At 30.9% G+C, this 14,319-nt stretch overlaps 3 protein-coding genes across 5 annotated transcripts; 1 reads left to right on the top strand and 2 right to left on the bottom strand.

Annotated features, from left to right (window-relative positions):
* Window positions 1-368: 368 nt before the first annotated feature.
* Window positions 369-3,216, bottom strand: LOC109607441 (carbonic anhydrase 4). Its single transcript, XM_049964066.1, has 12 exons — window positions 3,076-3,216; window positions 2,985-3,020; window positions 2,753-2,902; window positions 2,581-2,701; window positions 2,429-2,531; window positions 2,120-2,375; window positions 1,415-1,444; window positions 1,214-1,360; window positions 1,043-1,163; window positions 891-993; window positions 595-828; window positions 369-545 (listed from the first exon to the last, which is right to left on the bottom strand). The coding sequence occupies exons 1-12, from the start codon at window positions 3,179-3,181 to the stop codon at window positions 420-422; spliced, it is 1,533 nt and encodes a 510-aa protein (XP_049820023.1). The 5' UTR covers window positions 3,182-3,216; the 3' UTR covers window positions 369-419.
* A 420-nt stretch (window positions 3,217-3,636) lies between these two features.
* On the top strand, window positions 3,637-6,075 carry LOC109608533 (uncharacterized). The gene is made up of 13 exons (XM_020024974.2): window positions 3,637-3,731; window positions 3,797-3,817; window positions 3,896-4,033; window positions 4,090-4,207; window positions 4,268-4,370; window positions 4,426-4,659; window positions 4,712-4,841; window positions 4,905-4,940; window positions 5,029-5,178; window positions 5,235-5,352; window positions 5,429-5,531; window positions 5,583-5,816; window positions 5,869-6,075. Exons 1-13 carry the CDS (start codon window positions 3,665-3,667, stop codon window positions 6,025-6,027), a joined length of 1,611 nt encoding a protein of 536 aa, XP_019880533.2. The 5' UTR covers window positions 3,637-3,664; the 3' UTR covers window positions 6,028-6,075.
* Window positions 6,076-7,925: 1,850 nt separating this feature from the next.
* LOC109608554 (zinc finger protein 480) lies at window positions 7,926-14,264 on the bottom strand. 3 transcript variants are annotated; one of them, XR_002192301.2, is made up of 9 exons: window positions 14,070-14,264; window positions 13,419-13,995; window positions 13,121-13,361; window positions 12,585-12,782; window positions 12,366-12,533; window positions 12,113-12,305; window positions 11,346-11,718; window positions 10,234-10,461; window positions 7,926-8,762 (listed from the first exon to the last, which is right to left on the bottom strand). XR_002192301.2 is itself a non-coding variant. In XM_020024998.2 (8 exons), exons 2-8 carry the CDS (start codon window positions 13,927-13,929, stop codon window positions 10,304-10,306), a joined length of 1,842 nt encoding a protein of 613 aa, XP_019880557.2. In that variant the 5' UTR covers window positions 13,930-13,995; window positions 14,056-14,264; the 3' UTR covers window positions 9,865-10,303. The 3 variants fall into 3 exon arrangements, 2 of the variants coding, with proteins under 2 accessions (XP_019880557.2, XP_019880556.2); XM_020024998.2 differs by lacking the exon at window positions 7,926-8,762 and having other exon boundaries at window positions 9,865-10,461; window positions 14,056-14,264; XM_020024997.2 differs by lacking the exon at window positions 7,926-8,762 and having other exon boundaries at window positions 9,865-10,461.
* Between the last annotated feature and the right edge of the window lie 55 nt (window positions 14,265-14,319).

Below are 14,319 nucleotides of genomic sequence, written 5' to 3'. Positions count from 1 at the left end.
ATATAATAAACATTATTATAAATATATAATATTATAATTTATAAAATGGCAAGGTAGTTTAATTTTTTTGTATTCTTTATTATTTGTAATTTAATTTAAAATTCTCACATTTAAATCCACACTAACTTTTAAATCCTTGTAAAAAATTAATAATTGGTAAAACTTTATAAAAAAATGGTAATTTTAAACAAATTATCACATAATATTATTTTAGTTATAGGTTCCCTAATTTTAATTTTACTCAATATTTAAACATTTTATATGAATTTTTGTATTTTTTATAGTATTAAAAACGAAAAGTTTAATTTATAAGATGGTAATATTGAATGCTAAATCAATAAAATTAAATAAATTGGAATAATATTACATTATAAGGCTTGATTTTCTGTTTTTATTTGAGTTTGACAATAACTTTTTTATTAATAATTTTTCGGCACACAACTTTTAGGTACAAACACCCTTCTACCATGTAAAGGTTGTACAGGTCTAGAATTTCGCCACAAAATCTCTCCGTCATGACCACGAATATGTTTTATTTTTCTTATCTGCAAACTTATAAATTTACAGAAGTATTTCGAAACAACCATGCATTACCTGATCCATACGGATAGCTAATGGCTGGGAGAAAACGGTCCAAGGAATACCTTCTCTGCAATCCGGAGTTGTTAACGACCCTTCGTAGCGGTAATAGTTTAGTAAATTATTGGGGAGAAAATCGCTTACACAAATAGTATTATCAAGTTCCACAAAATTGTTGACATCGGCTTTTTCAATTTCATGCATTTTTTCGCATATTTCGTTAAACGACGCATTTAATTTGGTACCCAGCTGAAAGTTGTATAAAATGGTGAATGCGCCGGTGTTTATAAAAACATTAATTGTTGACCCACCTTAACTAGAGTACTCAACACCACAACGTTAGACGACTTGAAGCACGAACAAAAATTTTTACAATTGCACAGCATAAACACCAGATGAATTTCAAGCGGAAATCTGTAAATCTGGTCGGTAAAATACTTGGAAAACTTAAGGCAAAAATTACTTTTTTCCTTCGATCGTGTGTTCAGACGGCCAATGAAAGTGAATGTGGTCCAAGTGAAAATTGCCGGTTGTTCCCCCCGTTCCCAACACGATCTTCTCTCGGTTTAACATGTGTACGGAAACTGTAACTCTGGTCTGTAAGTCGGTGATGGGTTGGGGAAAATTATATTACCCGTGTGTCCGTTGTTGACTATTTTTGCTGGATTATTATTGTAAATGCCAGTTAATGAATGTGTACGTAAATCTGAGGCCTTCAAATTGTTCGGGTCGATATTGATTGGGCTTTGACTCTCTCCCGTGCAGGATGCTGGCCAAGAACCTATAGAATATCTTATCAGTAATATTTGGAATCTCCAAATTCTTAATATCTTACTCAAATCTCCATAATTCCAATGAGCAGAACCTGAAATATATTTTTTAAACTAAAGGTATAATATTTTATCCATAGATTCACTTTTAAAATATCTAAAAAACTGAAATTTGTTCATTTTCTTCTTACGGCTAATTTTTAATTAACATTTTATCTAAAATAGAAGTGATGAGTTTACGTCAAATTTAGAATTTTTGTTGAATTTATAATTTAGGTGACGTTGACAGTTTTGACGAGATTAAAACATGATATTGTTGATTATATTTTTCAAGGACTTCCACTATCTTACTTAGTTTCAATCACACAAAAATTTAGGGCAGCTTTATGTAACATATATTTTTATTTATATTAAAACTTTCTAGAAAAATTCTAATGGGAAAATTTATTATTTTAACAAGTAAGAAGTTACTTAAAAAATATTTAATTAATAGTGAATCAATAAACAGCATATTGTAGATCATATATTTCAAGAAATTCCATTGCCTTGCTTAATTTCAATCAATTGAATATAATTAATAAAATATAAATATATGCTTAATATAAAAAATTTAAAAAATTAAGAAATTTAGATTAATGCTGCACATATCTAAATATTTGTCTTCCATTTAATGGTTGCAACGGTCTAGACGTTGATTCCATCCGCTTTCCATAGATATCATGAATGCTGCTTATGGCGTCAACCTAAAAATTTGAAAATTAATAATCCACACATAATGCGTTCAATATTAATCACAATTCGGTTGCACACGGAAATTCTCGACTCGAAAACATTCCACAAAATATTTTCAGTACAGTCGGGAGTGGTTAAAGATCCAATGTATCGATAAAAGGACCGGGATGAGGGCAAAAAGTCTTCAATTTTGATTTTACGCTGAAGAGAAGCTTCCCCATTGGCTTTGATTATATCTGAAATTTGATTTCCAATTGTTGTCCAGGAATTTGAAGGATCACACTGAGTTACATTCTGAAAAATTTTGTTAATATATTACTAAACTAAAATAATTATTTGAGTTATACATCCACAAGCACTGCGAGGACTGTGAAACCCTTATTTTTCGCAGCTTCTTCCGTACTTTTATATTTAACATCATAAAATACTAAATGCACTTCTAATACAGCTCTAAAAAAACAAATTAACCTTAGGAGGTATTAAATATTATTATATTTACCGTTGTTCGGAGGCGATTGTGTGTTCACCACCCCAATGAAAGTGGATGTTATCAATACGGTAGCTACTGAGTAAACCTCCACCGCTTAATATAATTTTGGACTTGGGGAATAGAATTTGAACTGCAGTGTTTAATAAGATAATTTTTGCCTAAAATTTAATACTTTACTTGCCTGTGTGTCCATTATTGTATATGGTTGCAAATTCTTTCGAGTCAGCATTACTAATATGAAATTTTTTATAACCAGCACTAATAGTTGTATTCGGTTCAATATGAATGGGGCTTTGCATTTTTCCATTCTTACATTTTTTTCCCCAACTACCTGTTGTAATTTTCATAATTTTAAAACAAATTAATTAAAAATATATATAATAATATTAATTAAATTAATTTAACATATTTACCTATATCAGAATAAGACCAACTTGTAGTTCTAATACCTAAAAAATGTTATTGCTCATATATTAATTCAAAAAACAAGTATTGCAATCGCACCATAGTTGTTACGATCATTAATATAGGCACTTATTCCAGTTGAAATCGACAACAAAGATAAAAGTTTGTAAAAAATCATCATGGAGACTTTATATTTATTAAACATAAAAGCGATAGAAAACCGTTAGGTTTTTTTATATATATATATATGACACAAACGTACGTGGTAGTTTCTGATAAGTCTGATAATTGGTTATTGTTTTTTATAAATGCAATTTACATATTCTATTCTATTGTTTAGATTTAGTACAATAATTTGCTCAATTTTAGAATTCTATGAACTATAACTAAATGGTTATTCGTTTCTTATAATTTTAAATAGTTTATCTTTAATTAATTATTTATAATTGTGTATGTTTGGCCACAACTAATCGTTTTGGATTTTTAAGTTTAATATGAAAATAGTTTTTAGTGATAAAGCTTTTGTTATTTTAGTTGTAATCCTAATTGTTAAACAATACAATAGAATAGGCAAATTGAATTTGAAAAAAAAAACAATTATCCTAATAATGTGATAAGAGCTTATCAGAATGTAATGTATATTAAAGAAGCGAACGGTCAGTAAAATGAATAACCATTTAAATTCTTCATGATGTTACTTTACAAACTGTCATTTTTGTTGACGATTTATACGTGTGGAGTCAGTACCAGACATGGTGGGCTTGCAATAATTATTCAAGATGTTTTTTTGAATTAATACCGTAATAATTACATTTTTTAGGTTGGTCCTATAACGACATAGGTAAGTAAGTTTTCAATATTACTTTACTATATTTTTTTAATGCATTGATAATTAAATTTATGAGAATATTATAAACAGAGGGCTGGGGAGGCGATTGTAACAATGGAAGAATGCAAAGCCCAATAAATATTGACCCGAACACAAGTGTTAATGCCAAATATCAAAAGTTTCATATTACTACTAAATATGCAACCTTATATAATAATGGACATACTGGCAAGTAAATCATTTAATTGAGGTAACAATTAATTTAATATTATTATACACTGCAGTTGACATCGAGTTTCCCAAGACAGAAACTATATTAACTGGTGGAGGTTTACCCAGCACCTATCGTCTCGATAACATACACTTTCATTGGGGTTCCGAACACACAATTGCCTCCGAACGGTAAATATAACATTAAATCAATGTATTTAATACCTTTTGGCGACAAATTGTTACGTCTAGAGCTCCACTAGAAGTACATTTGGTATTTTTTGATGTTCAATATAAAAATGTGGAAGAAGCTGTCAAAAATAATGGTGTCGCAGTTCTCGGAGTGTTAGCGAATGTACACTTCAAATAAGTATTCCAGTTTAAAAAAGATTATCATAGAAACATTTTAGAACGTAACTGAATGCAATCCTTCAAATTCCTGGATGACAATTGGAAATCAAATTCTAGGAATAATTCAAGCCAAAGGGGATGAAGTTTTTGTTCCGTCTCATATCGATATCGATGAATTTTTGCCCTCATCAAAGACCTTTTATCGATATATTGGGTCTTTAACAACCCCTAAATGTTCTGAGCATGTATTGTGGACTGTTTTTGAGTCGAAAATTTCTGTGTGCAACCAAATTGTAATTAACATTAAACTTATTGCGTTTGAATCATTAATTTTCAAAATTTTAGATCGACGTCATAAAGAGCATTCATGATGTCACCGGAGAGCCGATGGAAGAAACGTTTAGGCCGGTGCAACCATTAAATGGAAGACAAGTATTTAAATATGTACAACCCGATGATGATAAAGTTAACCATGGTGAACGAGCAATCATTATTTAAAATGTTTTTTGTATTAATATCAGGCAATTGGATTTTTTAGATACTAATAATGGAAGTTGGTCCTATGACAACGTAGGTAAGTAAATATGTAAAATTGATCTAATGTTTTTAATATTCGTTTAATACATTAATATATAAATTTATGAAAATATTATTAATAACAGTTAGTTGGGGAGGCGTATGTAACACTGGAAAAATGCAATCCCCAATTGATATTGATCCGGACACAACTATCAAAATGAAATATGAACAATTGTTTATTAGTAATGTTGATAGATATGAATGCGCAACCTTACACAACAATGGACATACAGGTACGTAAAATATTCAATTTAGATAAAAAATTATTTCAATTTATTATACATTGAAGTTGAGATCCAACTTCCCAAGGCCGAAATTACAGTGTCCGGTGGAGCATTACCCAGTACCTACCGTCTTCATAACATTCATTTTCATTGGGGTTCTGAACACACAATCGTCTCCGAACGGTAAATATAATACTAACACAATTTATTTAATTCCTTCTGAAAGTAATACCTTAGATTTATAAATTGCCACTTTTAGAGCTGCACTAGAAATACATTTAGTATTTTTTGATGTTAAATACAAGGATCTGGACGAAGCTGTGAAAAATAATGGTCTCGCAGTTTTTGGAGTGTTAGCAAATGTATACCTGGAATAATGAATTGTTGGTTAAAAATTAACAAAGATGTTTTAGAACGTAACCCACTGTGATAATCCAAGTTCCTGGTCGACAATTGGAAATCAAGTTACAGGAATAATCAAAGCCAAAGGGGCTGAAATTCTTCTTCGGAATCACATCAAACTGAATGACTTCTTGCCCTCATCCAAAACCTTTTATCGATATGATGGATCTTTAACCACACCTAAGTGTTCTGAGAATGTTTTGTGGACTGTTTTCATGTCGAAAATTTCCGTGTGCAATAAAATTGTAATTAATATTGAATATGCAGTGCGTGAATTACTAATTTTTAAAATTTTAGATCGACGCCATAAAGAGCATTCATGATATCAATGGAAAACGGATGGAAACAACGTTCAGACCAGTGCAACCATTAAATGGAAGAAAAGTATTCTTGATGCAAGAAGAAGTAAAAGATCCATATGTAAATAAGTATTACCCTATGGGTTTCTTTAATTAAAGATAAATACGATATTATAAAAAAATAGCTTACATATTTTTATTTTACACCTCTCTTTCACCATCAACAAAAATAAATGTTACTAAAAACAGATTATTCCACTTCATTCATAGATAATGCACAAACTGATTTTTATTTACCTCTTCCTTTCATTTTGAATTTATAACAATTCAAGTTAGAAGTAAAATTATTTAAATGTGAACTTGAATGGTTGTAACCTTTTAAATTTTCGTATTGTCCAAACTTAGGTAGGCTTTTTTCAACGGTTCCCCGGGGACAGAGATGTGACGTATCTCCAAGAAGGTCACCAGGACTTGGGGGCGGACACCCTCTACAAGAAGCGAAGCCTAACCTGGTAGACCTACCTCCGAAAAGCCTCCCACGTACGAGAATGTGACCCTTATTTGGTACACTTCTTTATCTTGTCACTAGAGATTTTACAACGTCAAAGGTGGTACTGAGTTCTAAGACTGAGAGTGCGTTTTTTTCTTAGTTCTTTAGATCAGAGAAGGGAAAATCTCGCACTGCTGGTGAAAAGCGTTCGTTTTGGATTCTAAAAGAATTAATATGAAAATAGTTTTTAGTGATAAAGCTTTTATTATTTTAGTTGCAAACCTAATTGTTAACCAATACAATAACAATTATCTTAATGATGTGATAAGAGCTTATCAACGTGTAATAATTACGGCATTTGCTATATTAAAGAAGCGAATGGTCAACAAATTAAATAACCATTTAAATTCATGATATTTCTTTACAAACTGTCTTTTTGTTGGCGATTTTGGCAGGATTTTTAACGTATGGAATTATTTAAGATGTTTTTGAATTAATACTTGAGCAATTACATTTTTAGGTTGGTCCTATAGCGACATAGGTAAGAAAGTTTTCAGTATTACTTCACTATATTTTTTTAATGCATCTATAATTAAATTATGAGAATATTGTAAACAGAGGGTTGGGGAGGAGATTGTAACAATGGAATAACGCAAAACCTAATAAATATTGACCCGAACACAACTGTTAATACCAAATATCAAAAGTTTCATATTATATATGATACACCGCAGTTGACATCCAGTTTCGCAAGACAGAAACTATATTAATTGGTGGAGGTTTACCCAGCACCTATCGTCTCGATAACATACATTTTCATTGGGGTTCCGAATACACAATTGCCTTCGAACGGTAAATATAACAATACATCAATTTATTTAATACCACAATGCCTATTCTAGGGGTTTCTTTAATTGAAGATAAATACGATATTATAAAAAATGGCTTACATATTTTTATTTTACACTTATCTTTCGACATCAGCAAAAATAAATATTACTAAAAAAGAGATTATTTCCCTTCAGTTAGTCATAGATAATGTACAAACTGAATTTTATTTACCTCTTCCTTACATTTTAATTTTATACCAATTCAAGTTAGAAGTAAAATTATTTAAATGTGAACTTTCAAATTTTCATATTGTCCAAACCTGGGTAGGCTCTTTTCAACGGTTCCCCCAGAACAAAGATGTGACGTATCCCCAAGGAGGTCATCAAGACCTGGGGACGAACACCCTCTACAAGGAGGGAAGCCTGACCTGGTACACCTACCTCCAAAAGGCCTCCTACCTATGAGAAAGTGATCCAGTGGTACATCCAGGTGGCAGACAAAAATAAACTTCTTTATTACTTGTCACTAGAGATTTTACAACGTCAAAGATGGTCCGAGTTTGGCAAAGTAGGTTCGAAGGTTTTGGGGATAATTTATGGGGGGTTTCGGAGAAGGTTGATATATTATATTCAAAGTAGACTTTTTTGACCACTCTCATATAGATTCCTTGTAAGGCACCACCGAGTCTAGGCGAGGCCGTACCCTACATTGGGGGAACATATAAATATGAAAAGAAAAAGAGACATGTTGTGATCATAGTATTCTTGTATTTCAACTCTTACTCTAACACATATTATATAAACTTACAAAAATATATTTGTACACGCAAAATTTGAAATAGGCCGTTTACATAAATTTATACAGGGAGTTACAAAACACATTTGTCACATTATTTGGAATGTAAATACGCTGAAACACATTCTCCTAATTTTAAGATTGTCTAATAAAGAAGTATACATTATTGATTTGATTTTTTATGCGTTTAATGATTAATAATACTTTTTGGGTTTCACGAGCAGTAAAAGTGGATACATGATGTTTAAGATGCATGCAAAATTATATATATAATTCACTTCACAGACGTTCAAGTACGGATAACAAATATCGATGCACAAAAAACACTGTTGAAAACACCCTAGTAAAATTATACTTATGATTAAAATATGTATAATTAAAAGTTTACTGTACTAGAGAGCTAAGCTTAACTATTACCTAATATTTTATAAAGTATGACTTAGAATATAGATCGTAACTGAGCGTTACATGTTAGACTTTGGATTAAGTCCGTTATGTTTAAAATATCACGATATTGCATGTGACGTTCCGGTATTAAATCTTTTCTTAAGTTGATTATTATTATGAAAACATAAAAAAAGAACAGGGTGTAATCAATTTTCAGTCTTCATACCAACAAATTTCAACCACATATGCAGCTTTAATTATGAGACCAAATTGTGAAAAAATATTTTTACATAAATCGTTTCGTTTACTCTTATAATTATTAATATTAATTAACAATTCATACATAAGCTGACTTTATTCAAAAAGCTAATCAAAAAGTAAAATCTCCACTGAAAACAGAAAGTTGCACATCAACGACACAGAATTTTAGTATATTTAGTATATATTGGATATTTTATATTTATTTAATGAAAAAGTAAGGCTCGTAATTTGTTTATTTTGTATATTCGAATACTTGGATATTAAAATATATTAGCTTTATCAATTTTATTCTTTAATACACAAATATTTCTTTTTTCTTCTAAATATTACCATTAATAAAAACATATTTATTGAACAAGATTTGAATTCTTTAATATTTTAATTAAATTCGTTGCATTAAATCCACACACCCAAATTTTAAGAGTGTAGATTTGAATTCTTTCATATTTTAATTTAATTCATTGGAATAAATCCACACATAAAATTTTAAGAGTGTGGATTTGAAACTAATATTTAGAAAAAAATATATATTTTGAGTCTCATTTAATTTTATTTCTAAACATGAGTTCAAAAAATATTAAAAATTAATATTAATATATATTATTATCTTTTTACACGATTTCACAAAAAAATCGTATAAAAAAATTGGTGTAAAAAGAATGTAAGTGTAAGAAGAAGATTGAGGATTAAATAATATTAAAAAATTTATTTCGTTTCGTATTTTTTTCTTCTATTCTAAAATTGTAAATATTACCATTAATACATATTTATTAAACAAGATTTGAATTATTTAATATTTTAATTTAATTCATTGGATTAAATCTACACACTCAAATTTTAAGAAACTCATATTCAAAAAAAAATTGTATTTTGAGTCTCAAAATTGTATTTCTGAATATGCGTATTATTACCCAATATAATTTTAGTACACCTAATTCTCTTTTTACACATTTCCTACAAAATTCGTGTAAAAAGAATGTAAGTGTAAGAAAAAGATTGAGGATTAAATAATATTAAAAATGTACAATGTGTACAAAAATATTGAGAATTAATATTTATCATTATTATTAACCAATATAATTTTAGTAAGTAGTAAAAAGAGAATAAAAATAATATTAAAAAATTCTTTGGAGTTCACTAAAGAATTTATTTCGTGTTTACATTATTCTATATTTTAAAAAGAATTATATATTGAAAAAAAAAGAATATAATGTAATAATATTAGATTCAAGAATAATTAATAAAATATGGAAAATCTTGTTAAAACAAAATAATTCTGCAAAACGATATTTTTTCTTTTTATGTCATGTTAAACCAAATTTGTGTAAAAAAATTGTCTACAAAAATTAATTAAGTGTATGTTATAATTTCAGGATAGTCAAAGGATTACTTCAAATATTCGAATATCCACATAGATCTGAAAAATTACAAGCCCTACTATAAAGAATAGAATGTAAAAACACCATAAATTAATAATTTCTTTAAAAATAATTAAAACCATGAAAAAAATAAAATTAATATGGACGGTAAGATTTTTTCACGATTTTTTAAATGTTCGAGTTATTCTACTGCGAATCTGAAATACAAATTAATACTTACAATTACAACATGTACTGGAACAGGAAACTTAAATACCCATTCTCGATGTACTTGCAACCTGAAACAACTTCTAATCACAAGGTAACGTCTGTTGAATGTAAGAAGTGTGTAAAAATTCACTCAATTGTAGCGGTATTACTGTCGACGTGTTGGGCTGTCTCAGGGTCTGATGTGATGGCAACGTTGATTGGAAATACGGCACCAATAACCCCATTGAGCTGCCTCCAGCTTAAAATATAAAAAAATAATAATAAGTAACGAATTACACGTAACGTGCTGGAAAAAGTATGAAATATTTTTAAAAATTCACACATTTAGGAAAAGAGTAGTTGTACTTTGTGGCAGTCACTGAGCCCAATGTAGAGCACTCTAGATGGTGTTGAAAATCAACGCAAGCCAAAACGTTCATGAAAAATTATTCCCAAGATAAACAAAATTACAAAAAGGCTCTTCCACGAAAAGCCGCGCAAAACATTAAGACAAATTATTGAGGAAATTTCGACTCAATTTATGTTAGTAGCAGAACAGTGAGAAATTGCCTTATTGATGCAGAATTGCGTAGTCGAGTTGCTGTTAAAAAATTCGAGAAAAATGAACCACTGTCCTTTGGAGGAACGAAAGTAATTTTAATTTCTTTGGGTCTAATGGTAGAATATTTGTAAGACGGCCAATGGGGCAAGGATACCATTTTAAATTCCAAATTCCTATGTTTAAACATGACTTGGGGATGCTTGTCTCAATCCAAAGATGGACCCTTGATTCAAATGGAGAGAAAAATGTATCGTCTTCAATACAGGGACATACTAGAAAACTCCTGTTTCCATTTCCCAAAGAATAAATGCCACTTTGTTGAATATTTTAACAACACAACGGTTCCAAATACACGTCTAAAATTAATAGAGTGGTTTCTAATGAGTTATTGTTCATTTTTTATGAATATTAATGAAATATTCCATACTTTTTTCCTTTTTTCATTTATCATTGTGATCTTGCAGTAAATTAGATTTCTTCAAATTTGCACCAGATTAGGGAAAACATTAATTAACATTCATCACAAGTTAATAAATATTCCATACTACTTTCCCCCACTGAAGCTAAAAATATATATTTACAATTGAGATCCAATTGGGGCTGCATCAAAAACTTATCGTCAACTGGCGTAAAATTGAGCAGCCCCTGCTGCAACAGGTCTTCAGTTTTCAGCATGCTGATGTCGGCCAGTATCTGCTCACTATCCGCGTCCAGCTGCGGCTTCGCAAACAAAGGATCCGCACTGGGGACGGTGGCGTTGACCACAACAGCTGGGGCGGATTCCTCTTTCGGTAAGTACGCCACTGTCGGCTTCGGTTCCAGTTCGGCGCCGGTCTTGTGATCGACTTTGTGACGGCGACGTGTGTGCTTCAGCCAGTTCGGGTAGTTCGTAAATGTTCGTTCGCAGTACTTGCATTTGTACGGGCGTTCGCCTGTGTGTATATTGTAGTGTTGCTGCAAAACCATTTGATTACATCAAAATACTAAATTACCTCAAGTTAGATTAGATTAGGTAGGGTCAAATACAAATTAAATTATATATAGGCACATATAAAATTTGACTAACTGAATACAAAAAATATAAAAAAATGGACTTTCCTTAACTAGTTAGTGGTATACAGTTCCCCTTTTCTTTGACTTATGCAACAACACAAACTAAATCAAATAAAATTTGATTTATCAGTATAAATTTAATTTCTCTATAATTGAAAAACACTAAAATCCTATAAATAATATGACCTTTTGAGAGATATTTCGAATTCTATGGAAAATTTTAGTACAGAAGAGTTTTTACGTGACGGGTTCTTTCATGTAAACTACCGAATGTGGTGTATGAATTAAAACACACCTTCAGTTTGGTGCTGCTCAGAAATCCCTTGTGACAATAATCGCAAACGAAGGGCCGGGCCTCCGCATGAACCAGACTATGGACCTTTAAGCACCTTTCAGTCTTGTACATTTTTTGGCATACTTTGCATTTGAACGGACGAACGTCACTGTGGAAACTATAGTGCCTTGCCAAGTGGGATTTTTCAGCAAACCTAAGAACCAAGTAACAATTCATTATAATCATATAACATTCATTTACAATATCATTTTACGTTTTTCCACATTTATCACAGACATGGGGTTTGTCTCCTGTATGCTGCTTGACGTGTTGCTGCATGTTGACTTTTTGGGTGAACGTTTTTCCACACACGTCACACATAAATCTCCTGCCAAGTCTGTGTACATTCATATGTGATGTTAGTCCGCCTCTTGTGTGTAATCTGTAAATGAATTAACTTTATAAGAATACTATTTAGATTTATGTTTATTACATTTTCCCGCATTCTACACAAGGATAGTCTTCCTTAGTTTCAGTCTTATGTTTTTTTAAATGTATTTTCAATCCTGGTTTGGTCACAAAACTCCTCCCACACTCTTCACATATAAAAGGCTTTGCTTTGGTGTGTTTGGCCAGAATATGTACATGAAGCATGCTCCTTAAACTAAATCCTTTGGAACACTCATCACACCTTAAAAAATAAAAATTAAAAAGGAGCACACATTGTGAAAATTTGGTTCATTTCCAAATTAAGCAATTTAAAATACTAATCACAACTTTAAAATGTACAAAAATCAATGTTTTAAAATTCAAAGCATGTTTTGTGTAATTTAAAATACTAATCACAACTTAAAAATGAACAAAAACGAGTCTGTTAACATACCATTAACATTTTTTCAAAAGTATCATTTATATTCGAAACATGCGTTGTAGTTTCACTATTTATTTAGCATTTATTATGCGTCTTTAACAGTATTTCTAAACAAAAAAAACATATACATAAACAATAAAGTTTACTTTTCATCTTACTTGTATCTACCCTCAGTTATGTGACGGTAACAATGAGATCTGAAAGTTGAATATTTTTCAGCAGTCTTATTGCAAAAGGTGCAAGTATAAACTGGCACTAAATTATAAGTAGTGGTGTAATGTTCGTCGAATTTAAACTTGTGCGGGAAAACTTGTTCGCACATATTGCATTTTATGCCCCAATGGGCTCGCCATTCTTCTTTCACATTATCTAATATTTCACTGTCAATTTTTTCACCATCTGCAATTTAAAGCATGAACAACCGAGCATAATAAAATTTGTACAATAAAAACTCACCAGCTTCCTCTTGGAGATCCTTAAAAATATCATCCTCGTTGATCTCATTCAAAATATCCCCACCTTCTGCAGGATCAATGATATTGTCTTGAACCCCCAGAATCATGCATAAGCCCGCTTGATTGTTCATAAAACTTGTGCCCAAACTCTCAACTAAATCCTGCGAAGACTCAGAACTGTTGCCAATCGATCCATTCTCAATTTGGATTGCTCGCTGTGGTGCTGTTGCTTTCCTCCTGTTCTTCTTGACCTCGCTTTTGAGAATAGGATCGAACTCTTCGCCTGAGTCGTTGTCGTCCAGGTTTAGATTAGCACCGATCAAACTGTCCTTTTCATGACAAAGTTCTTGTTTAATAAAGTTTTCGTCTAGAAGATCAGGTATCTGTTCTTTCATGTCTTCTATGTCGTCGAAGTACTCCGATTTCATGTCCAGTGATTCAAAGTACTCGGATTTGACGTCGAATCCATCGGACGAGGTGGAACTTATCTGAAATTTCTCCAAGTGCCTCATTTTGGCTGTGGTTGTTTATTGTTTACATAAAAGTAGGGTTAGGAATCCGATATTGTAAATAAACACCTAAAAATTTATAACCTAGTTACCACAAAAGTTAAATCAAAGAAGTTTTTAATATTAAACCATTGTTTATTTACCACTTGTTCTTGTTTGTATTCATTTTTGCACTCAAATTAGACATCACAGGTTAGATGGATACCGAAATTCACGACAGTATTTTAATTTGCACCGGTTCTTCGCACTGTACACGTTCAAAATCGCGATTTTCATTTATAAATTCGTTATTATAATAGTCGCAAACATTTATTAGAGGCCATTTTACAATTTTTAATTCTTTCAACCCTTTTCCCTTTTCCGTTTATTAACGCGCGAATTTTAAATTATACA

Source organism: Aethina tumida, chromosome 3, assembly GCF_024364675.1.
Source record: "Aethina tumida isolate Nest 87 chromosome 3, icAetTumi1.1, whole genome shotgun sequence".
Taxonomy (NCBI): domain Eukaryota; kingdom Metazoa; phylum Arthropoda; class Insecta; order Coleoptera; family Nitidulidae; genus Aethina; species Aethina tumida.
This window is presented reverse-complemented; position numbering and strand designations above follow the sequence as displayed.